This window comes from Sceloporus occidentalis, unplaced genomic scaffold (assembly GCF_023333645.1).
Source record: "Sceloporus occidentalis isolate IW3139 unplaced genomic scaffold, rSceOcc1.0.p SCAF_1, whole genome shotgun sequence".
NCBI lineage: Eukaryota > Metazoa > Chordata > Lepidosauria > Squamata > Phrynosomatidae > Sceloporus > Sceloporus occidentalis.
In genome coordinates, this window is record NW_028316981.1 from 158,674,150 (window position 1) to 158,698,199 (window position 24,050).

Below are 24,050 nucleotides of genomic sequence, written 5' to 3' on the forward strand. Positions count from 1 at the left end.
ACAAAAGCTCATGCTGCCAGATTCTTTCTTTCAGTTAGTCTCAAAGGTGCTACAAGATCTCTCTGCATACTGATTGTACAAACATGGCTATATCTTTGAATTCTAGTACATGGTGGGAATCATGCAGTCCTCCAGATGATACTGGACTGCAGCTCCCAGCAGCCCTAGCCAACACAGCCAGTAGTGAAGAATGTAGGGAGTGACAGTGCAGGAGCATCTGGCAGGCTGCATGATTCTTACCCATGATTTAATAGAGCCCCCATTTTACTGAGTAATTTATGGTTATTTTTTTAGCTCATCTTTCAGCATTCTCACTCATAATTAAGTCTTTCTGAGTTCAGTGTGGGACTTATCTTCAAAAGTGTGTGTTGGGAGGGAATCTCTTAGCTTTTGAATTTTTGTGTGTGGATTAGCAAGGTTATTAACTCAGTTGCTAGAATGTTAATTTGACATCAAATATTTTCACTTTCTCAGTTCACAGGTGAAATGCAACTGGCTCCCAATAGGACAAGAATGAAAATGTGCTAGGTCTTGGGTATAGCAATTCTCTGCTTTTATCAGCAATATGTTCTTCCTCTCTCTCCTTCACACTTCCAAGTTGCTAGATATTAATACTTCCCTTTCAGATTTGGTCTATGTGTGGTTTGGAGCCAGGACTCATACTTTCGGCAAGAAGGTACTCATTTTTCACTTAAGTATTTATTCTTCCAAAATACAATATTCACATTAATGGCTACAGTTCCCAATTACATAGATACCAGGGATGATTAGGTCAAGCCTCTTTATTTATAAAGAGAGAGATAGGAAACCCATTAGTAAGTTTAAAAAGGATAAACGAAGGAGAAGAAAAGAGGATTCAGTACTGCATCTGAAGATGTAGATTTGTATCCACGAAAGCTCATGTGAAAATAAAAACCAGTTAGGCTTAAAGGTGCTGCCACATTTACTTTCCCCTCTTTCTCCTGTCCTCTCCTCCTTTTTATGCTGCAAGAGACTGACATGGCTACTTCTTTGAAAATTACCATTACAAAGTGCTATTCTTAATAATGCCGGAAGCGTCCTAAACTCCATGCCTGGCCAGTAAGGGTGGGGACAGTATTTGCTCCTCCTTCCCACTGACAGATATGGAATTTAATAAACCTTTAAGGCAGGTAAACCCAACAGGATCAAACCTGAATCCACAGCTGGAGAAGTTGAAATTAAGGCAGAGGAATGGAGCAGAAAAGAGTTAGGATGGAGGAATTATTTCTTTGCACATAGAAGAAAAAAATCAAAGCAAAAACTTTGCTTGCTGCAGGGACCAGGAAGGGTGATAGTCCAAATTAGCAAGAACCAAGATGGAGAATGGATGAGCTGAGGCAATTTGGTGGACATCAAAGGCAGGACTGGTAAATGGCAGGGATCCCTGGTCAATGATCCAGCAATTCCACATTTGGTGGCCACGGTGGGTCCTATGCTTGTAGCCTCTCCTGGTTGTCCAGAACTCTGTATTAGGTCCCTCTCCTCATGTTGATGTGATAGCAAATAGAGATATCTTCCTACCCCCTTGCTCACTGGAACAAGACTCAGCACCAATCAAATGTGTTCTGGATGGTTCTGCAGGCATGTGATAAACTCGGTGACAGGTTTGCCATTGTAACAGATCTCGTAGACAGCAGTGAAGAGTGGGAACCTGTAAGGGGAGAGAAACAGAGAGCAAACTGAGCAAGTTCCTTGCTGCAGGAGTCTGAGGATGGGAACTGACAACCTGCTGTGATGCAAAGGGCAATGAGTACCCATTGGGACCATTGAGCAGTCATGAGCTGTTCAGGTAACAAATGAGGTGCCACATCTAAAGAGTGGGAAATGTGCTATTGTCCTCTTCTTTTGGAACGCCGAATAATTAAGGTAGTGATTTATAATTGGTTTAAAGTAAAGGTATGGAACCTGTGGAACTCCAGATGTTCTTAAAATGAAATTCCTGTTGTCCCTCACCATTGGCTATCCAGGCTTCGGCTGATGAGAGTTGCAGTCCAACAACATCCAGAGGGCTGCAGACTTTTATCAATGATAAAAAGATTTCACTGTGTTTACTGCTATTGGTAAAAAAAAGTAATTGAAGCAGGCACATTTTGAATGAAGGGCAGATTTTTGCATTATTAAGGATTGTTATCATTATAGTTCTGGTGAGTTATTGTAATAGAGAATGAACAAGAAAATATTAAAGTGGGTATTTTCTTCTATGCAGGACACACGGCTTTAATTTCTTAAATGACATGTTAGTACATACATTCATCACTGTTCCAGAAAAATAGCCTATATTGAGCTTTTTATAAAATGGGATTGTATTTAATTGAACAATTTACTGTGATCAGTTAAAAGCCAGATGAGTAAACAGTTACAAATACTTTAATTGTGTGACCGGCTTGCAAATAAGCATATGGCTATTAATATTGACCATAAAACCATCATCAGTTTCCTGTGGCATCTGCTGAGTGCCAGTAGATACTAGTGGCAAGCAATCTGGGAGAATATCACGAGAACTCACTTGTCTACCAGATTCTTGTGCTTGAGGATGTGGTTCAGTTCTGCTGAAGTCTGAGGGCCCTGCAGCTTCTGCCCATTGAGCATCTCCTTCTCCAGTTGCTCGATAGACTGTGAAAGGGAAGATAAAGCCCCAGCCCAAGTGTGAGTGATTGCCTGATGCCACACAATCCTTCCTCCTCAAACCATTTGAATGCTATTGGAAAGCTTTACCTGGGTATGACTTTCTTCTCATGGCTTTTTGGATATATCTGCCTTACAGAATTAAACTGATTCAACAGTCTACCCGCACCAGAGAATCCTGTAAACTGTTGTTCAGGGAGTGAAAGAGGGTGTGCATCTGCTAGAGATCTCTAACAGATCATTCTCAGCATCCTCATCACTGACCACAATTTGCAGGATTCTTTGGGAGGAGAAACCATGGCAACACAAAAGTATGAAACCAACATACATATGTGATGTGGATATGCTCCAAATCAGGGAAGTCGATTGTGTTACATTTCTCTCCTGCAGATGAAAATGGTGCTCATGTGGTTACTAGATGGCTCCCTATCTGGGCACTAATCAGACCTCCACCTGCTCAGCATGGCAGATGGGACACTAGAATTGGTCCAGCTGGATTTTACACCATGCAGTCCCATGAGCTGTGCCATGGGATTCCTTTCTGATAAAGCTGCAGAGGGTATTCACTGCACAGAACTTGAGAGAGGCTTCCCAGCCTCCTCTGCAAAAGTGCAAGGGATCCTGTGGTATGCTGGGTGACATGCCGCTTCACTGTGCCCCTAAAAATAGTGCTGGACTTGCTTGGACTGCCAGGCTACTTTAAGCCAAATTCTTTGGTCCTGTGGACATACTCCAGTCCCATCTCTGCCATCTCAGTCTGTGCCAGAGTATCCCAAATTTTGTAAAATCCTCAGTGTTGCAATCAAAACAAACATTGCAACATTTGACATCAAGAACATTCTGAAGATAGAAGCTGAAACCTTGGCCAGAGAAAGCAGTTATTTGTTCAATCTTAGCTCTGTAATAAAGTTCCCTTTTAGAACAAGTATGGGCAGAAGATGACTCAGGTTTTATAGTCAGATCTCTGGACGATTTGCAATAGATTACCAAGGCTTTCTGAGTGATTCCCACTTCTTCAACAATATCAAGAAGAAAATTACTGCCTCCAATCAAATTAGACTTGAAATTTTAAAAGTCTGGGGAAAGACTGTGATTCAGCCCAAGAACTGAAAATAGATGAATTTCTTATAGAATCTCAGAACATATCAGGGGCAGCCTGTTCTTTAATTCTAAGAGAATTCCTCAGGCTCCAAGTGGCAGACCTGTGACCTTTGCATAATACCAGTGGATGCAAGCTTCAATACAGAGGCTAGGTGGGGAACATAAGGCCTTCCAGATGTTGTTGGTTTGCAGCTTCCATCTGTCCTTATCAGCACAACCAATGGTTGGTGATGATTTGGGTTGCATTCAATAATTTTTGAAGGACCTCATGTTTCTGAGCTGTCTCCTGATATACAGAAATGGAAGAAGCAGGTGGAGAGAACTGATCAGTTTGTTCCAAGCACAGTGTTACTAGATCAAAATTGGAAAAAGAAAGGATGATGTGTGGGCGTACTTAAAAGCTAATGCATCATGCTGGGTAGCAAAGGCATCTTTTTCATTTGTGGTTAGAAGAAAACTGCCTCACATTCATGTAAAGGTTATTACCAAGCAAACTATCAAATGGCTGGTGCCTCAGAGTGAATTGTTATGAGAAGGTTCCCCACTAAAATCATGTCTTTTTCAAGAACATGCCAGGTAAGCTGTTGGGCAAGCACCTTGTTCTCACCTGCAGTACTAGATAACACTATTAATGTAGTTTATGGATTATGGTACTAATATTTGAAGTGTTTCAGTCTAATGTGTTATGTAACAGGAAATGAGGGGAAATTAGCTATTTCTATGGAGTTGTGGTGTCTGGGATATTGTATATTTAAGAAGGAAACATTAGGCAACCCTGGAGAAGACCATGCTAGTAGACCATGGTGGTTCCACTCACCTTGCCAGTCTTAGCAAACGCTTCAGCCACTTTGCGATTACGGCCCCCATAGCAGGTGGTGATAAGGTCTGCAACCCCACAGCTCTCCAGGAAGGTGGCAGAAGTGACACTGCCCTTGCAGAAGAGTTTGGCAAAGGCAATCATCTCCATCAGACCCAGACGGATGACAGCAGCCTTGGTGTTATCTCCAAAGCCCAACCCATCACAAAAGCCAGCCCCAACAGCCACAACGTTCTGAGGGGAAGGAGGAAGGCAATGTGTCATCAGTTATCAGCAAGATTTTGATCCAGGCTAGCTTTACATGTCTGTTAGACAAGGTACTCTGGATAATTAGGTATGAACAACCAGCCTTTGGTATGTGAAGCAGAGTTGCTGATGATCACTCTTTCCCAAAGGTGAGTGATTGCTGCAGCCCAGCTCTTTCTAGCAAACCTAACACAGAACATATTTTGCTATTGTATCCATTGTATCTCTGTTCTGCACCAGCTTCTTGGCAAGACCAAAAGATAATGGTTTGCTGCAGAGTCATATCTTTTGGGCTTGAGTGCAATGTAATATGAGTCTGGGGTATGGAGTGAGTAAGAAGAAGGATGAGAATCTAAAGCAACTTTCTTCATCCTGACACTCATGAGATCAAGCCACAGAATTATACCCAAAGATAATGTAGTTAATTCTGCTATCAGTGTAGGAATCCACAATATGGGGGTCATATTGTAAACTCAAATTGGAGAAGTCAGAGGCCCCATTACCTCTAAGAGGATGAGAGCATATTTAGTTTGGATGTGAGAAACCCACCTTCAAATCCATATGAGGAGAATACAGTTTATTAGGCCCATCCAATAGGCATAAAAAGACAAAGAAGCTTTTGAGATTTCCAAATCTCTTCATCAAGCAAAATGTTGCTACATGAAGGGAGAGGTACAGGGAAGGGGGAAATGGCTTGACAATGAAGTAACAATGCCTGCAGGACAGCCAGAGATGTCATGAAGAACGAGAGGGTTTGCAGATATTCAGGTGAGATAGGTGCAGCATTTCCCCCTTCCTCATTTGTTATGTTTTAAATGACAGGCTTTGGCCTTCGTGGTCCTTCCAGCTCTAAGGTTAAGCATCTCAGAGATGGCAATCTGACCTCACTTTAAAAACCTTCAACAATGGAGAGTCCCAGGCAATCTGCTCTCTTAAAAGCTCTCACAATCACAAAGTTCTTCCTAGTGTTTAATCAGATGTTTCTTCTAATTTGAACCACTGTTTCTGGCTGCAACTGCCACGATCCTAACTAGTATCTGGCCATGTTAATTCAGGAGTATGGGAACCATTCGCCAATAAATCTGGAGCCTAGATTGGAAGAGACTAATTTAGGCTGGAATTCTGATGGTATCCTCCACTAGTGGCAGCATTATTTCCCAAGGTTGTACAATAGTGGTGATGGAAGACAACCAAAAATTGCCAGCTCTGTTGTTGTTATTGTGTGCCTTCAAATTTTTTCCAACTTAGGGTGATCCTGTGGGGGTTTCTTGGCAAGATTTGTTCGGGGGTGTGCCTTGTATTTCCCATGAGGCTGAGAGCATGTGACTTGCCCAAGGACACCCAGTGGGTTTCCATGGCCTAGTGGGGATTCAATCCCTAGTCTCCAGAGTGGTAGTCCAACGCTCAAACCACTACACCATGCTGGCTGTCCCACTGGCTCTGAGCAACCCATTTATCTAATGCTTCTCTTCTCTGCCACTTCCTCTGTGGCACTTTTGCTCCTTCCATTGCTACCTACACCAGTGCATTTATGTCAGTGCAGTGCAAACACATGATTTTGGCCTTGGTGTGCACTACAACAACACCACAGGACCTTCCCTCTCAACAGGCCACATCCTAACCTGATATTGCTGTTTTGCCAGGGTCTGACCATTCCCTCACCTTGAGGGCACCACAGATCTCCACGGTGTCTGCCTCTTGCACCACTGTGATTCGAAAATTGGGAGTCTGCATCAGCTCCTTCAAAATCTGTCCATGTTCTAGGTTCTTGCAGCCTGTAAAGAGGGAAGAAGGCATAGGCATCAATGTTAAAGGTTCTGACCTTTTCATCATGTTAACACATGATGGACGCCTTAGATGGACGGACTGAATTTATGTAGCTCAATGTTGTCTACTGTGAATGATCTTGGCTCTTCAAGGTCTCAGAGATATCTGGGAAGCTTTATTATCTTTCACTCCCTGGCACCCTCCATCTTTTGGTCGCTTTCATTGAGGTATGATTGAACTTGTAGTCTGACACACCTGGAAGGCGTCAGGTTGAGGGAAGTCTACAACTGATGGTATAGTGAATTGGCATGGAGGCTGTGGATATATTCTTTCACTAAATGGTGAGCGCTTTTCTTGGAAGTAGTCAGCCTGTGCTAACATGGTTATTATTTACAGCCCACTTCATAAATTGTCTGGAGGTGGAGAATGAATGAGGTGGGGTGGTTGTTATTCGATATTTGGGATACAGAAAATAGAAGGGGAGAGATTCAGTCAGGGACTGAGCCATCTTGGGTGAATAAAAGCATTTTCTTCTCAGAATTGAAAAGCTGGGCACTTAACAAAGATAAAGGAAACTGCATCAGAGGTAATGCATTGCTCAGTAGAATCTGTACCTTTCAAAATCATCTGTTTTCAGTTGCTGAAAGTGGCAGTCAAGGATACAATGTTGACTTATTAGCCCCCTTTTGGTGTGGCAAATCAGGGTGTAAATTTACTAAAGAAATACATTTACTGTCTTTTTTAGAATTAGAGATGTAATTCTCAGGTTCGTCAGGTACAGGAAAACAGACTCCCAGAGTTTATTATCATATTGAACCTTTCTTTTTCTCTGCAATGAGAACATATGCTTCGCTTTTACATAGATCAGCTGCTCTGCAAGGAGGAAGTCCCTGGTTCAATGGCTGGCATCTGCAGTTGATGAGAAATTTGATTGGCTGATTGACTTGCATACTACATACCACATCTTTTCTCTACTGAGATCAAGGACTCTTCCTCTCCCCTTTATCCAAACAACAACCGTATGAGGAAGGTGAAGGTAAGAGAAGGTGACTGGCCCTAGATTGCCCAATCAGTTTCATAGCTTGGTGGGAAGGTCAACCTGGATTTTCCCCAGTCTGCTATTCCAAGAGGCCACAACTTGTCAAAGTAGACAGTATTGGGTTAGATGGACAAACAGATCTGCCTTGGTGCTTCCCGTTCTTTCTGAACCCACTACAACAAAGTACCCATCACCACAACAAAGCACCCATCACCACTTTCCTATTGTAGTATCCTTGTGCCTTTGTACTGCTCTGGCAATTGGATTTGCACTAGAATAGCAATGGGCATTCTTGTTCTAGTTCAGCAAACACATTCCGTTCACACAAATATTATGTTTTTAGCTTAGAAATGGTACTTTTTTGGACTACAACTCCTAGCACTACCCAGGCAATAGGGTCACCAACTACAGGATTCTGGGAGCTAAAGTCCATTTGCAAGATCCACACAATGCCAGCATTTCCTGCTGTGATTATGTACTGCATCCTGGGAAAATCTATAAAGGATCCACATCTCAGTCAATTTGATTCCTAAGAAAATGGATGCAAACATTTAAAGATTTGGGCTTATTATGAACACTGCTACTTCTTACTCTGGGTGTTGGACACGCAGGAAGATGAGTCTTAGATTCCATCAGCCACTTAATTCATTCCAGCTGGCACACCTGGATCCCTGTTTCCCACAACTGATAAGAGAGGCAGATGGCTCACAGGAGCTGGGGGCTAAATGACCAGAGGGGCTGCACTTGTTTCTCCCCTTGCTGCATTGGATGGATCTCTCTCTAGAACTGAAGCAACAGGAACTTGGTATGGGAGTATTTACCTAAGTATCATTGATTCAATCAAGAGTAGATCCCTTGATGGGACTAGCAATAGGAATACCTCTAAAATGCATCTTTACTGTCTGGGATAAGAGGCAGAAGTTTAATCATCTACTCTTACTGGCATCGGCCACTGGTATACCTGCATGTAAATGCTCTTACACAAAACTGTACCAGCCAAAAATATAATCTGCAGACTGACATCTCAAGAAGTTGGCATGAAGGGAATAGTTCAAGAGGATGAACTGACAGTTGTTTTATGCACAGATGCATCCCAGCTTCCCATATTAGTAAGTACAAATTCATTACCAATGGTGGTTTCACAGAACTTTTCCTCTGCCACCTCGTTGGCAATGTTGGCCCCCATTAGCACGCTCATTTCGATGCCTAGCTGCTCCCGGATGATGTCTGATATCAGCTTCAGCCCATCAGGGCCTTCGTCCACCCCCTGCAATCCAACCAAATGTATAAGTCATACCAACTCAGTGGGGTACCTTGACTGAGTGCCTTGTAGTAGCCAATTGTCTGTGATCCTAGGGTAGCGGTTCTCAACCTGTGGGTTGTGACCCTTTTGGAGGTTGAATGACCTTTTCACAGAGGTCGCCTAAGACCATCGGAAAACACGCATGAAGATACAGTTATGAAGTAGGAACAAAAATAATTTTATGGTTGGGGTTCACCACAACATGAGGAACTGTATTAAAAGGTTGTGGCATTAGGAAGGTTGAGAACCACTGTCCTAGGGCCTGCCTATGCTTAAGCTCAACAGTTCTCTTTCTGACTTACCTTTGCACACAGCCATTTAAAACGCATATTCAAAAACATTTGCAGTGTTGTCTCTTACCTACATGTATTAACACAGCATAGTTAAGGATATGCTACTACTAAACCTCCTCTGGACAAATCTTGCCAAGAAAACCCCATGATAGGGTCATCTTAGGAAAGTCAGAAACAACTGAGCAATAGCACTTACACTTCTATACCGCTTTATAGTGCTAAGCACTAGTGGTTCACATTGTATTAGCCAATTGCCCCCAACAAGGTAGGTACTAATTTTACCGACCTACGAAAGGATGGAAGGCTGAGTCAACATGGAGCTCTCTGGGATCAAACTCACAATGTTCTGGCTGCAGTACCGGCATTTAACCACTGCACAACCATGGCTTGGAGGCAAACAACAACAGACAACTACTAATAACTACCATTTTATAAAAGATCATTCTGCTTGCCCTGTATGGTTTTGATTTAGGTCAAAGAGTTACTGGTTTTTTGTATGTCTGTGTGTTTTCATTTAATTGCAAGTGTGGTGGCAACTAACTACTTTGGGAGAAGGGTTGTAACTTAACTAAAGCTAATTCCTTTTAATAGCAACATTCCAAGTGTTAGACCAACTTCCATATCTTTATCTCTTTACCACTAAGCATAGTGAAATTATTTCTAGCACATGCAAGCAAACACTTTTAAATGCATCTGAGGAAGTAGTCCCAAGTCTATGAAAGTTCATGCTACCAATGTCTCTCTTTCAGTTAGTCTCAAAGGTGCTGCAAAATCTCCTTTGCATCCAGTTAATTCTTAGGATTTCTATAGCTTCAGCCAGTTCCTCCCCCTGCTTTACAGCCCCTAAGAGTACCCTCCCTAGCCCCACTCACACCTTGATGAGGGAGACCCCGATTGCATCCTTCTTGATGTGGCCTTTCAGCTGGTCACAGAGTTTTCCGATGAACTGGTGTGGCACTACAAACAAAAGGATGTCAGCACCCTCTGAGGCCTTCAAAATATCTGGCACTGCCACCTGCAGCAATTGGGAAAGATAGAGAAAGATATCAGGAGGTGCCTGAACAGGGAATAAGGATCCTCACACAAGGAATGGATGGGCGGAAACTTTAGCTGTTCTGACAGAGACTTACATACACAAAACCCCTTCCCATTTCTGTACTAAAGAAAGTAAATTCCTTTCTTTAGTACAGCTGAATTGACTTGCATAAATTATACAATTTAAGCACATTTTGCTATATTTATTACATATTTGTTGAGCTTTTATTGTTCTGGCTCTATTCAGAGTAAGGAGGGACAAGGACCTCTGCTGGGCATTAAAATCCTACTGCTGAAAATCCTTCTGAACTTTGTGGAGAGATTTTACTGGATTCCAAATAAATACAAGATCTAGAAATTACTATTTCTCTTAAAAACAACAGCTAATGTTATTAGGGAAGCCAGCATGGTGTAGAGGTGGGACTATGACTCTGGAGATCAGGGTCTGAATCCCATTCACCCAATCCAGTGGGTGATCTTGGACAAGTCATAATCTCTCAAAACAAAAACAAACAGCTTTATTTATATACCGCACCATACTGAACTAATAGTGTCTAAGCGGTTTACAACTGTAAGCTAATTGCCCCCACCAATCTCGATACTCATTTCGGGGGGTGTTCCCACTCGCTTATACACCGGTTTACAAATCGAATCTAAGGTGTATCATTCCCACTCAATCCCGAATTAACTCTAGAACAGTTCTAGGTTATCCCACTATCATTCCCACTGTGATTCGAATCTGATTCGAAATGTAACATTTAATCCGGATCAGAAGCCTATAACCCGGCGCAAAAAATAGTAGGTTTTACAGCCAGGTTATCCCTTGATCCGAGATAGGAATCGCTGTATTTAAATGGGAATGTTTCGGCGTCTGATTCGGGTTCCACAGGATGGGAGGAGCAGCGCTCAAGGGGCTGGCCTGGGGGTGTCACCCTCTTTGGTTTCTTTCTGCATTGCCGGCGCCATTTTCTTCCATTCGCATAATAGCCTTTCCTCCAGTGGATTGCAACCTCCCCTCTGCTCCTCATTCATAGACCGATGTGTGAGGAGAGCCATTGAACACCATTCTTAACTATTCTTTTTTTCTTTTTCACCTCTGTCTGAGCACCAGATGGGCTTTGGAGGACAGCCCAGAGATCAATGGGTCAGGCAAAGTGAATTTGTGGAACCGAGGCTCTTCCCAGAGAAACTATGGGATGGGCTTTGCAGGACATATCCCCGCTTCATGGCTCTCCAGACAGCCCAGGGAGCAATCTTCCCCAAAGATTCTCTCCCCATGGGTCAGGACAAGCGAATTTGGGGAACCGAGGCTCTTTCCAGAGGAACTATGGGATGGGTTTTGCAGGACATCCCCACTTCATGGCTCTCCAGACAGCCCAGGGAGCAATCTTCCTCAAAAATTCTTTCCCCAATGAAGCCCTCTGCCTTCTCCTCCTTGATCTGATTTGGTGAAAACACAGGCACACACACTATATAGATAGATAGGTAGGTAGGTGTGTGTGTGTGTGTATATTTATACACACACATGTTTAAATATGAATGCGCTCTCTCTCTCTCACACACACACACACACACATATATATATTTATTATGGGAATTATGGGAACTGTTGTGTTTGTGAGACATTTATCCGCCTCTGCCAGAGAGTGCTGGTGCCATAATAAACTACCATTCCCAGGATTCCCTAGCACTGAGTTATGGCAGTTAATATGGGGAGACACAGAAGAGGATGAATAAGCGCCTCCTCATTGGCTCTTTTTTTTTTTAAAAAAAACCCGCGAAATTTATAATGAATTAAAAACGGCCAGGTAGTGGGGACGCAGGTACAGGCTACATCGGTATATGTTACTCCGAATTAATGTGACGTCGTGATGATGTCGCTTTGATTGACAGCCAAAACAAGTGAATGTGAATGGAAAAGTAACAAAACCGGTTTAAATATACACCAATTCATCCTTGAATGGGGATAAAACAGAGTCAATTACAGCGAATTAAAATAAAACGTTAAGTAAATGGGAACGATACAAATAAAGCAATTTGAAAAGCGGGATAACACTCGCTTTATTTTGAGTCGCTTTAAAACAAACAGCTGTATTAAAAATCGTTTCAAATCGCAAGTGGGAACACCCCCTTAGAGACCTCGGAAGGATGCAAGCCAGAGCCAAGCTTGATCCCTTTTGCTGGTGTTGAACTGACAACCTTATGGTTTTGTGCGAATGGCTGCAGTACAGGCATTTAACCACTGTACCACCAGGGCTCTCAGCCCCAGAGGAACGCAAAAGCAAGCTACCTCTGACAAACCTTTACGAGCAAACGCTGTGATAGATTTGCCTTCAAGTCAGCATAAGTTTGAAATGAAAGCACACAAGAACAAGGTTATTAGAATTTCACACGTAGAACTAAAATTTACCATAGTTCTATACAACATATACAATAAATCTTTACTGAATATTACCGTTATTACATCACATATTTTTCAGCCCCCTCTCCCCCCTCCAATGGCTATAACTAAATAAATTAATACCCAGTACTCATAATGTGGAATATTTTATTAATAGTTTGCCTAACTTCATCGCATCCCCTTTCAGCTTTAACTTTCTCAATCCAACAACCTCATTTGTCCCACCAGATCATAAAGCAAAAATAAATAAAGCAAAAAAAAAAAAAAAAAGTAGTAAAGCTTTTTGTGGTTTTTTCGGGCTATGAGACTGTGTTCTAGAAGAATTTATTCCTGATGTTTTGCCAGCAACAAACACTGAAATTATGGACCAAACCAACAACTATCAGGTTAGAATGCACAGGGAAGCCATAGAAATCCATAAACACCTGGAGAATTTCAACAGGAAGATGAAACTCGTAAAGTAAACAAAGTTTGGCTACCAGTCCTGAAAAACACCAAAATCAGGACCCAGCAAATGCAAATGAAAACCACTCAGGGTGAAGGGGATTCCCAGCAGACAATGGATCATTAAGTAAATAGACACCCCGAGGCCTTGCCATTGAACAACAGGACAATACACAGATTAACATGCAAATCACATCCTCTCAACTAACCCTACTCTCTTCCATGTCAACATTCTCTGGAGCTGCCAGCCACAGCTGCTGGCAAAACATCAGGAATAAACTCTTCTAGAACATGGCCTCATAGCCCGAAAAACCCACAAAAAAACTGGATGCTGACCATGAAAGCCTTCAGCTTCACAAAAGTACTAAACTTTACCACTGCTTCCTCTGAGAGATAATAACTGAGATCCTATGTCACAATGGCAAAGTCTAAGTCTCCGCCACTGTACTAATCAAAGTGGAGGCTTCTTCCTCTCTCCCAATGTATTCCTTCCTCCCACAGAACTCAAGAATGTCCAGAATGATACTTGGCACACCCCCACAACTGATCAGTGGTGCTGGTGAAATGGAGCTATACTGGGAAGCCCCCCATTTCATGCCAGGATGGGGGCCTTGCAGAAGGAGATACTAGATATCTTCATTTGTAAGCCTCCCAAAGGACATGTGCAGACATAATGCCCAGTTCTGTGTGTGCTTGTTTCCACAGAATTCCAGGCAGAGAAACCTCATCACCACAGGACTTCCAAATGCAGTCCTAAATTCAAACTGAGCCAGCAGAAAAAGGATCTAAGCTTAATGATTCAGACTCCACTCGAATCAGCAACTTTTGGGGACTTGTTCAAATCTGAGCTTCTTCTGAAAGCCAATTGCATCAAGATCTCTCAGTGTATCAGCTTTATGAGTTTCTGGTGCAGGAATATCATCATTTGTGTCCTGACTAGTTCTTTGGGTTACTATATCTGAGTAAGGATATTGGCAAATGGGAGGAAGTTCACAGCAGGGTTAGATAGGTGATGGAAAGGCCTGGGAAGCAAATCTTGCTTAGGCAGGAAACTGTGTGTGTGTGGCCAAAATCCAGCTAGACAAAAGTAGTCTCTCTGTAAACCAGAGCTTACCTGATGTTTTAGTACAGGTGTGCCACTTATACATTTGTTTATACAACAAGAACTTCCAGTATTATTACTGAACTATCAGTACTCTTTATTCAACTGTTATCTGATACGTAATTGATCTCTGAAAAGATATCCTCACTCTGGCAGCTGGCAGGCAGAGGTTACAAAAGTTACTTTGTGGATTAGAAGAACATGGAGAATCCTGCATCTTTCTATCCGGAGGTTTCTGGGAGTTATAATCCAGCATGGTTTAGTGGTCTGAGCATTGGAATAGGACTCTGGAGATCAGAATTCGATTCCCCACTTGGCCATGGAAACCCACTGGGTGACCTTGGGCAAGTCACACACTGTCAGCACCAGAAAATCCCTTAATAGGGTCACCTTAGGGTCACCATAATTAGAAAATGACCTGAAGCTGCACCACAAGCAATAATCCAAAATTATTGCTTGTGGTGCAGCTTTGCATCATGTTGTTTAAAAAGTTTTGGTTAGTGAATCTAAGCCCAGAATCTGTAGTGCTGTGGCAGATGGAAATGGATTGCCCAGACCTGAGGGTGGCAAGAGCAACATTTAGCAGTTTTCATAGGGCTCTCTCCATAACCTTGCAGTGAATTAACAAAACATGATACTTCAGTATCTCATCTCATTGCGTGTACCCATCATGTGTTCACCAAGTGGGCTTCCTGACACTCTGGTAGCACCAGGAAACCAGATTAGCTAGCAAACAGAGGAAATGTTATTTATTACTAATGTTACCAAGGCAACCTGTTTTTTAACCTTCATTCTCTTGGAAGACGTACAATCCAGCTGCACTGTGTTCTAGCCCTGATGGAAGGAGAAGTGATTGGGTGGGGAAGGGAAATCTACCCCAGTGGATCTTGCAAGCACTCCCAAATGATTTGCCATTATCTTTTAATGTTATTTTAAAGTATTTGCAAACCACAGATCATTAAAAATACCATCATCACAAGGGCTTACAGTGCAAAACAGAGTAATAAACCAAGACTAACTGTAAAATAATATGCACAATTCAACAACCACAGCCTACAACAACCAAAGAGCAATAAATAAATAAAAAAACAATCTTAACAAAGGCCACAGGATGGAGAGGTTGTGATAGCTGGTAATCTGAAATCAATATACTCTTTTGCAACTGTTACATGAAAACCACTATGATATACCACCAGTAGCTGCATTACTAGCGAGGGTGTCACCCAGTGCAGAGGGTATCGGCTGAAATGGGCACACCTCCACCCCTTCTGCTGCTCCATCATTGAGCTTCCTCCCTCGGGAGAAAGACCAGCGACAGAGTAGCCAAAAAGGGTGCACCAAAGGGGAAGGAAGGCCCTACCGGGTGTCACTCCTCCTCAGGGGTGTCACCCACTGTGGTCCGCACTCCCTGAACCCCTCAGTGACACAACTGACTGCCACAGATCTCTCTCTAAAGAAGATACTAAAAATGTTAGGACCATTGCTACAGAGATGCTGCTCCTAGTGAAGCCGGTCTCCACATAGGAGGGACCTTGGAGCAGGATTCCACTCAAAGTTTTCAACTGACAGAGCAGGGAAAAATGCAAGAGTGAATATGAGTGGCCATTTCCTGAGGTATAGCTTGTTTGTCTTAGCATATACTACAGCAGTGTTGTTTTAATACTTCAGCATGGCTTTGCTGTTGATTTTAAATGTTTTTTTCCCCTGGTATTATTACTTCATCTGATTTATTGGCCATTGCCTCAATGTCTTCTCCATAAAACCAAGATAAAAATACTATTAGTAAGTACACATCTACCTACACCTAACAAAGTAGATGAGTTACTGGGCATTACGTACTTCTTTAACAAAAAAATTGGTACCAGAGGCAAAAGTAGGACTGAAAGAAGAGGGAGAAGTTCCTAGACTACAAACAACGTGCATTTCTCTGTTTGAACAACAAGATCAGGTCAGCACTGCATTTTGAACTTTCTAGAAACCATTTGAAAGCTTCTTCCAAACTGCATCCAGGAATGATTTTTTCCCCTCTTTCATCAATATCCACGTTTCTTATGATTTTAATTTTGGTGGCCAAATTAACAAATTTAGCCTGTGTGGTATAGTGGTTTCAGTGTTGGACTATGACTCTGGAGACCAGGGTTCAAATCCCATGGAAATCGACTGGGTGACCTTGGGCAAGTCAAACTCTCTCAGCCTCAAAGGAACGCAAAGGTTAGCAACCCCCCTCTGAACAAATCTTGGCAAAAAAAACCACCTGTGATAGGTTTATCTTAGGGACCTAGGATCAGGTTACTGGAAAGAACTTGAGGGCACACAACAACAATGCTGCTTTAACAATGCGAGGGAGGAAGCTAGTAAGGCAGGTTTATGTGCTTTGCCCTAGTTGATCGATTTTGCAGCTCACTCATGCTGAGTAAGGGATTCTGCAGGTGGCTGCAGTTTACCTTGCCTGTTATAGATAGGCACATACAGCTACACCGGGATCAAGTAGTGTAAAATCCTATTCTTTCCCAGCTATAATGCTGCTGCAACCCAGCACCAAAGTCTGTGTTTTTTCAGCCCTCATTCATCATTCTCTCAGTGCTGATGCTGCTAAGAAACCTCCAGTTAAACTGAAGAGAAGGAGGGAAAAGGAGCAAGGGGGATGTAGAAAGACTGTGTAAAAAGGAACTTCTTTGTCAGAGCCTTTGTTAAATGAGTTATGTATGTAAATCATGTCTATTCAGAAACAGGCCCATTGAGTTCAGTGAAGTTTATTTGCTGTGTACATCTCCAAAAGCAGTTGCCTGGCTCCCCACATAATCCAAATAGTCCTGAAATGACATTTCAGAAGTCTTGTCAGTTCTATACATTCGACCCCTACAGCCAAAGTGCTGTGGTCCATTCGTGTACTGGAACAGATTACTTGTACAAAATGACATAAACGAATGGTATCGAATTTTCATTCCTCCAGATGTTTTGGACTGCAGCTCCCACAATCCCTTACCATTGGCCATGCTGGCAAGAGCCAAAATATATGGAGGGCTGCAAGTTCCCACCCTGCAATAGAGTTTGCCTCTTGGAATAGATAAACTTTTCCTCCCTAATGCAAGTTTCTATTACTGATTAGTGGAGATTTGTAACTCTTTCTGTGTTAGTATATTAAACATACAATTGTGCATGTGCAAATAAAAGGATGAAATTAAAAATAAATACAGCCTCATTCAATCAGATGCATAACACCAGCCGTGAAAAGAAGCCTGAACAGGAGAAAAACAAGTTCAAACATTCAAAAAACAGATGGTACAGTGCTTCCTGGAATGCTGCCATTTGCCTTACTAGATAGGGTATTCTCAACTGTGAATGCCTGTTCTGTTAAAACTTTTCCACACAGAAAGTTGTAGGTCAGGGGAAAGCATCGCCCTCCTTTCACCAGCACTGGACCTGCTTTCAATTACAATAAAGACCACTACTATCACATCATCATGATGCCTCTGGGAAAAGAAAACAACTCTTATGCTGCAAAACCTTAAAACAGTACTCTAAAATCCTGAGAGGAAGGGAGAAATCGGAACAGGAATAAACTCTCAATGCACATATAGGGATTGTGATAAGATGTGGAAATCTCAAGGAAGTACTTGAGAGATCTGCTGAACTTTAAACAAATGAATGAGACTCTGAAGGCTCCTTTGGAGCATTTATACCCTGCCTCTTATCCAGTGTCCTTCAGGCGATTAACAATGTATTGCTTTATCCAGCTGTTGCTCCATGGGACACATGACTCTTCCTCTTAGAGCAAACAGATAAGATGCTGGGAGACAGTAGCTGATTTGGTATTACTCATTTGGTTGCCCCCAGACCAGCCTGCTTCAATAGATAAAGTGTCTATTACACCACTTTGATGTTGATGTCCTGCACTCCATTGGCCCTGTTATGGTATCACTTTCCTACCAAATGTTGGCACATCTCTGCATTTACCTCTTGATCCTATTCTCTAACCCAGCCCAATTTCAAATGATTTAAAACCACTTAAAGTATATGAATTTAATGCAGATACCAGGGAGGCAGCCCCCTGTATCTGCATTAAATTTGCACATGCTAAAGTGAATCTGAGCCAGTGTGGTGTAGTACTGGACTATGACTCTAGTGATCAGGGTTCAATTCCTTGTTTGGCCATGGAAACCAATGGGGTGACCTTGGGTGAGTCACACACTCTCAGCTCCAGAAAACCCCATGATAATGATCTGAAGGTACACAACAGCAACAAAGTGAATCTAGATTATAGAAACAGATATGGGGGATTTGGGGGTGGGGTGAGACCTCATGGGCCAGGCTATGTAACTACCCTAGACAGCCCTGCAAATGTTTGTGCAGAAGAAATATTGATAACAGCTTAATGTTTCTCAGAAAGTAAAGTGCTGCTAGTGCTTCGCACACAAAACTGTTCTTAACAGCAATTTGAAAAGTACCAAAAAAACATTCTGTTATTTAGACAGAAAGCGACTTCCACTAGAATAATTATGTTTCTGTTCCACAGTATTCACTCTACATCTCATCTTTCCAAGATTTCTGTGTTCCTTCTTGTGTGTTTCCAGATAATAAGGGAAACTCTAGTTTTCAAAAAACTGCCAGAACATGAAATAATCCAACAAAGAGGTCCTTTGTGTACACTGATGTAGGGGGTGAAATAAGTTAGATTCTCACCATTCAGCATATTTCAGTTCATTATAAGCACTTTTAAATCCCTGGAGATTTCAATGGGAGATGCTTAAACTCCTGCTTAACTCAGTCAGACAAACTGAACGTTCCTGAGGTCTGGCAGGAAAGAGTCCATGTTCAGATGGTGGTGGTGGTGGTAGTGGTAGCATCTAAATGGCTTGGGTCCAACCTATCTTTGGGATTGCCTCCTTCCATACAATCCACCCCACGGACTCAGATCCTCTGGGAAGAATTTTAATGTATGTTTTTAATAGTTAATTGTTTAATCAGTGTTTTAGGGGAAGGGGGGACTATTGGGATATGAGGAGTTGTATGTATTCTTTTAACTGTAAGCCACTTCAATTGGGATATAAATATTATTTATTTATCTCAAAGTCCTCTTGTTTTCTCCATTGCTCAACAGTATAGTACTTCCTGGCCACCAGGACTAGAAACACGGAGATTTATATTGATTGATATGAGTACTCGCTTGCTCATTCAGCTGTAGTGGCCTTTTGTTAATCTAGCACCCACTCCAAGAAGGAACCCCATTTCTGCTCTTGGGCACCCCATAATTTATCCTGGAATAATTTAAAGACAGACTGACAAAGCTTTCCCTTTGTTTTTGTACTATGCAGAACTACAATTTCTGTTTGGGATTGGAGATGATGAAGCTACCCTTCTGCAGTATGTCAGTCCTCAGAGATGTTAGGAAGATACATTTAATCTTTAATGAATTGCCCAGTAAATAAACTGTGGATTTGGGGGATGGGACATATAAATTCATGGGGGCCTGGCTGAGGATTTTATATTCACTAGGGTGAAGCCATAGCTTACTGGTAGAAGACACATGATTTGCATGTCAAAGGGCCCAGCTTCAGATTCCAAAATCTTCCACTTAAGAACAGAGATGGGCAACTTGTAGTTCTCCAGATGAAGACCTTGAAAAGAGGGTGGCGTTTCTTTGGATTACACTCCCAGAATCCACTATCCGGCAATAGCCACTGGCCATGTTGGCTCAGGTTGTTGAGGAGTTGTGGTCCAAAAAGGCATTTCTTTTTCTAGTTTTCTGCCAAATTTTATGAGACTGCAACTTCTAGCACTCCTCAACAATGGCTATGATGGCTTGGGCTGAAAGGAGCTGCAGTCCAACAACATCTGGAGAACCTCAGTATCTGGAATGTCAAACTCTTGACTTAAGATTGTATGTACAGCACTGTGTAAATTTACAGCGCTTTATAAATAAAGGTTAATAATAATAATAATAATAATAATAATAATAATAATAATAGATCAGGAACCCAATAATGGGAAAGACCATCCTCGCTGTGGCTCAGAGTAGCCAAGTCTGGTTGGCTTAGATCGCTCAGTGATGGTCTGGTGTTATACGACAACCTTCTAAGATTCTGAGCAAGCACAATAACTTCCAGATCTGAGCAGAAGATAAATTAAGGTAACCACAAAACAGCTGTAAAGCACTTTTTACACTCCAAACAATTCACATATGTCTGAAGTCTGCCTTAATGCACATTCTGGACCAATCTTCACAATGCTACTCAGGCTGGCTGATATAATGCCAGCCCAGGGACTACTGTGAGTGAGGGTGAAGCAGCTTGCCTCAGGAGGAAAATATTGAGATGCTATAAGAGTGGGAAATTGTTTGGTTTAATTGGAACGTAGTAGGATTTTCTGTCTTAGGCAACCATATCTCTTGGTCTATCTCTAACTCTTATAAGAGCTCTTGGTCAGTGCTGGAAAACATGTGGCCCTCCAAACACGTGGCCTTGCTGTTGTTGGGCTGCAGGTCCCATCACTTTCAACACTGATTTCACTAAAGCTGATAGGATTTGCAGTTCAATCTGGAATATGAATGCCCACACTACCTGCACAATTGTGCTACTTGGCGGTTCACCCATCCACCCGCCCTTTCTTCTAAACGTACCACGTTGGGTGGCAACTTGTGGCCCGGCAAATACTTGACATTCTCATGCTGAGTGTTGATGATCTCAGTGAGTTTCTTTCCGCCAACCTCCTCTTCAAACACCCACATGTTTACAGTAGTGTCAAACCTGTCCAGTTTGGCTGCATTGCTACCCACAATCTTGGCAATAGCTGAGCCCCTGCAGGGAACAGAGAAGGGAAAAGAGAAAAGAGATTATATTAGAAGGAAATTTGAAGTCTTACCTCTGTGTTGGGTTACACAGCTTATGCAGAAGCTTTCTCTCAGTCCAGAGGATGGCAATGGCAAACCCCCTCTGAAGAAATTTGCCAAGAAATCCCTGGATAGGGTCACCATAAGTTGGAAACAACTTGAAGGCACCACACACACACACACACACACACACACACACACACACACACACAACTAGAGTAGTATCAATGTAGAATGGGGCCAGGATACGTGAGAAGCAAAAATATGTTTTCAATATCTCACCTTTCTTCTAGGATATAAAATTAAAAACAAAAGAAGAGTCCATCAGCAACTGGATTTTTTCCGAGAAGCCCACAAGCAGGACGTTCTCCCCTACTCTTGCTTCCCAGTGAACAGTATTTCTAGATAAACTGCCTCTGAACATGGAGTTTCCATATAGCCAACATGGCTACTGACACTCCTCTCTCCCATGAATTTTTAAAATCAAATTGTGAAGCCGTGTAAGCTGATCATACTATCGCATGCTCTAGCAGCAAATCACATTAGTTCGCCATGAACTGCAGGGAAAAGCACCTTCCTAAATCATAAATTTTCCACTCTTAAGATCTTATTTCAAGAGGTTTGAGTTCACCTTTTCCTTTCTTTCAAGAAAATACATAATGATTCTATGTTGCTCAGCCTTAAGGACCAACATGTTTATTCTACTGTAAACTTTTCATGAAACTCATGAAATGCAACCCAGAATTTGCAGACATATATCTGTTTAAGGGGACTTTGGATCATGAAAAGCATTATTTACCACAATAAATATGTTGACCCTTTTTAAAAAGCCAAAAGATTTTCTGTTGCTTCTGAGCAGCCTAGTGAATGAAAAACCAAGACACTGAACTGTTTTTTGTGCAACAGGCTGACCTAGGCTGTATCTACACTGCAGAATTAATGCAGTTTGACTCTGCTTTAACTGTCACGGATCCATCCTATGGAATTCTGGGATTGGTAGTTTTGTGAGACATTTAACCTCCTCTGTCAGAGAGCTCTGGTGCCACAACAAACCCCAGCATCCCATAGGATGTAGCCATGACTGTTAAAGTGGGGTCAAACTGCATTAATTCTGCAGTGTGGCAATAGTCACAGCTACCCTTCTGGAAACAGCTCAGAAAGATTGCTTTAAAACTATACCCATCAGCCAAGAATGCCTGACACCAAGAAATCAAAATGGAGAATCTAGAAACAGTCTGGGGCCAGAATCACTGTCAAGAGAAGCCATGGAGCACCTTCACCAATAATAAACCAAAGCCTGCACTGCACTGAAGGGGAAAAGGAAAGAGAATGGCTAAAATGGTGTAGCTAGCTGCCTCCTTGCTGAGCAGAGAGACTCCCAGGCTTTGGGGCAGAAAGAGTGCCCCAAATGAACTCCCAGCAGGGAAAAGAAGACATCAAGAAATGGAGCTAAGCCAGGCCTTTGCTTATGGAAGAGAATGTGGTGTTCCAGAGCCCAGATTCAGAAGCTGAGGGACCTTTCTGCCTTGTTGCAGATGTGTGGGGATATTTATTATGTTTTCAGAGTGACTCTGGTCCAAACACACACTGCAGAAACGATCCAATGGCTCAGTGCTACAAAATCCTGGGGACTGTAGCTCATAGTGGCATCAGAGCTCTCTGACAGAGAAGGCTCAAGGTCTAACTATAGTTCCTGGAATCCCCCAGCATTGAGCCGGGGCAGCTAAAGGGGTCTCAAACTGGATTATTCCTGGGGTGTGTTTTGGCCCTAAAAGGGTTGGGGCCAAGTTCCAGGGGGCATATCCTATCTCCTCCAGCCCTTGCCCAGCTCAGCCTTGGCACTGAAAGCCATCCCTGGGGCTCCTGGAGGCAAGCCAGCCAGCCAGCCTTTCCCAACCTGGTGCTTTCTTGATGTGCTTGACTGCAACTCCCATAATCCTCACCCAAACCATGCTGCCTAGGGACAGTGGGAGCTTGGAAAAACCAGATGAAGGCAAACCTCCCCCAAAACACACACAGAGTTGGGGCAAGTCACACTCTCTCAGCCTCCGAGGAGCGCAGGGGAGCCCCTTCCTCCTCCTCCTCCTCCTCCTCCTCCCTGTCTCCCCAAAACGCACCAGTTGCCGGAGCCCACGATGCAGACTCTCTTGCCGCCTCCCATCCTCAGCACCTGCCTCCTCCTTCCCTCCTTGCTGCTGGCCAAGGCAGAGACAGGGAGGCATATATATATATAGAGAGAGAAGCCCGGGGCCCTGCCCCCCTCGACGCCCCTCTGCCCACCCTTTCCTCCCCGGACCCGGCGCAACTACCCCGCTTTGGCACCGCTTTCACTGCCACGGCTCCAGGCGACGGAACCCCCGGGGAAGGAAGGGTCCGATGCGGAGCTCTGCCTGGAGCCCATGCAAGCCCCCCCCCCACTCTCGCCCAGAAAGCCCATCCCCGGCTGGAGCCCTGCAAGATAAAGCGGTCTCAGAGCGGGGGGGGGGGGGGGTTCTGCAGTGCGGACGCGGACCTGGCCGCCGCTCCCTGAAGGAAGGGAAGGCTCCCACTCGGCCCCCGAAATACTGTCGGAGGGTCAGAAGAGACCTGGATTGGGGGAAAGACCTTTGCAAGGGATCTCTCTCTCTGTCTCTTGGAAATGTGTCTGTAGCTACAGCTACTCAAAACACATGAGACTGGAACTCTCTCTCTCTCTCTCTCTCTCTCTATATATATATATATATATATTGGAAATATCTTTCTATTAAAACCATAGAATCCTAGAGTTGGAAGAGACCGCAGGGCCCTGATCCAGTCCAAGCCCCTTCTGCCATGCAGGAACTCCCAGTCAAAGCATCTCCTTTGACAGATGGCCATCCAGCCTCTGCTTAAAGACCTCGAAGGAGGGAGACTCCACTACACTTCTCTATCTATCTTGCAAGTACCCTCTCATTAAAATAAGAATTATAAGCCACTCTGAGAGCCTTTAGGGCTGAAGGGCAGGGTAAAAATACCATACATTAATTAAACAAACAAACAAATCTCTCT

General features: G+C 43.1%; 1 protein-coding gene across 1 annotated transcript; it reads right to left on the minus strand.

The window, feature by feature from the left end:
- Nucleotides 1-766: 766 nt before the first annotated feature.
- LOC149322506 (glycerol-3-phosphate dehydrogenase [NAD(+)], cytoplasmic) lies at nucleotides 767-23,242 on the minus strand. Its single transcript, XM_089478892.1, has 8 exons — nucleotides 23,141-23,242; nucleotides 20,814-20,991; nucleotides 10,087-10,227; nucleotides 8,745-8,883; nucleotides 6,473-6,585; nucleotides 4,565-4,798; nucleotides 2,528-2,634; nucleotides 767-1,672 (listed from the first exon to the last, which is right to left on the minus strand). The coding sequence occupies exons 1-8, from the start codon at nucleotides 23,182-23,184 to the stop codon at nucleotides 1,576-1,578; spliced, it is 1,053 nt and encodes a 350-aa protein (XP_089335018.1). The 5' UTR covers nucleotides 23,185-23,242; the 3' UTR covers nucleotides 767-1,575.
- Nucleotides 23,243-24,050: the final 808 nt, after the last annotated feature.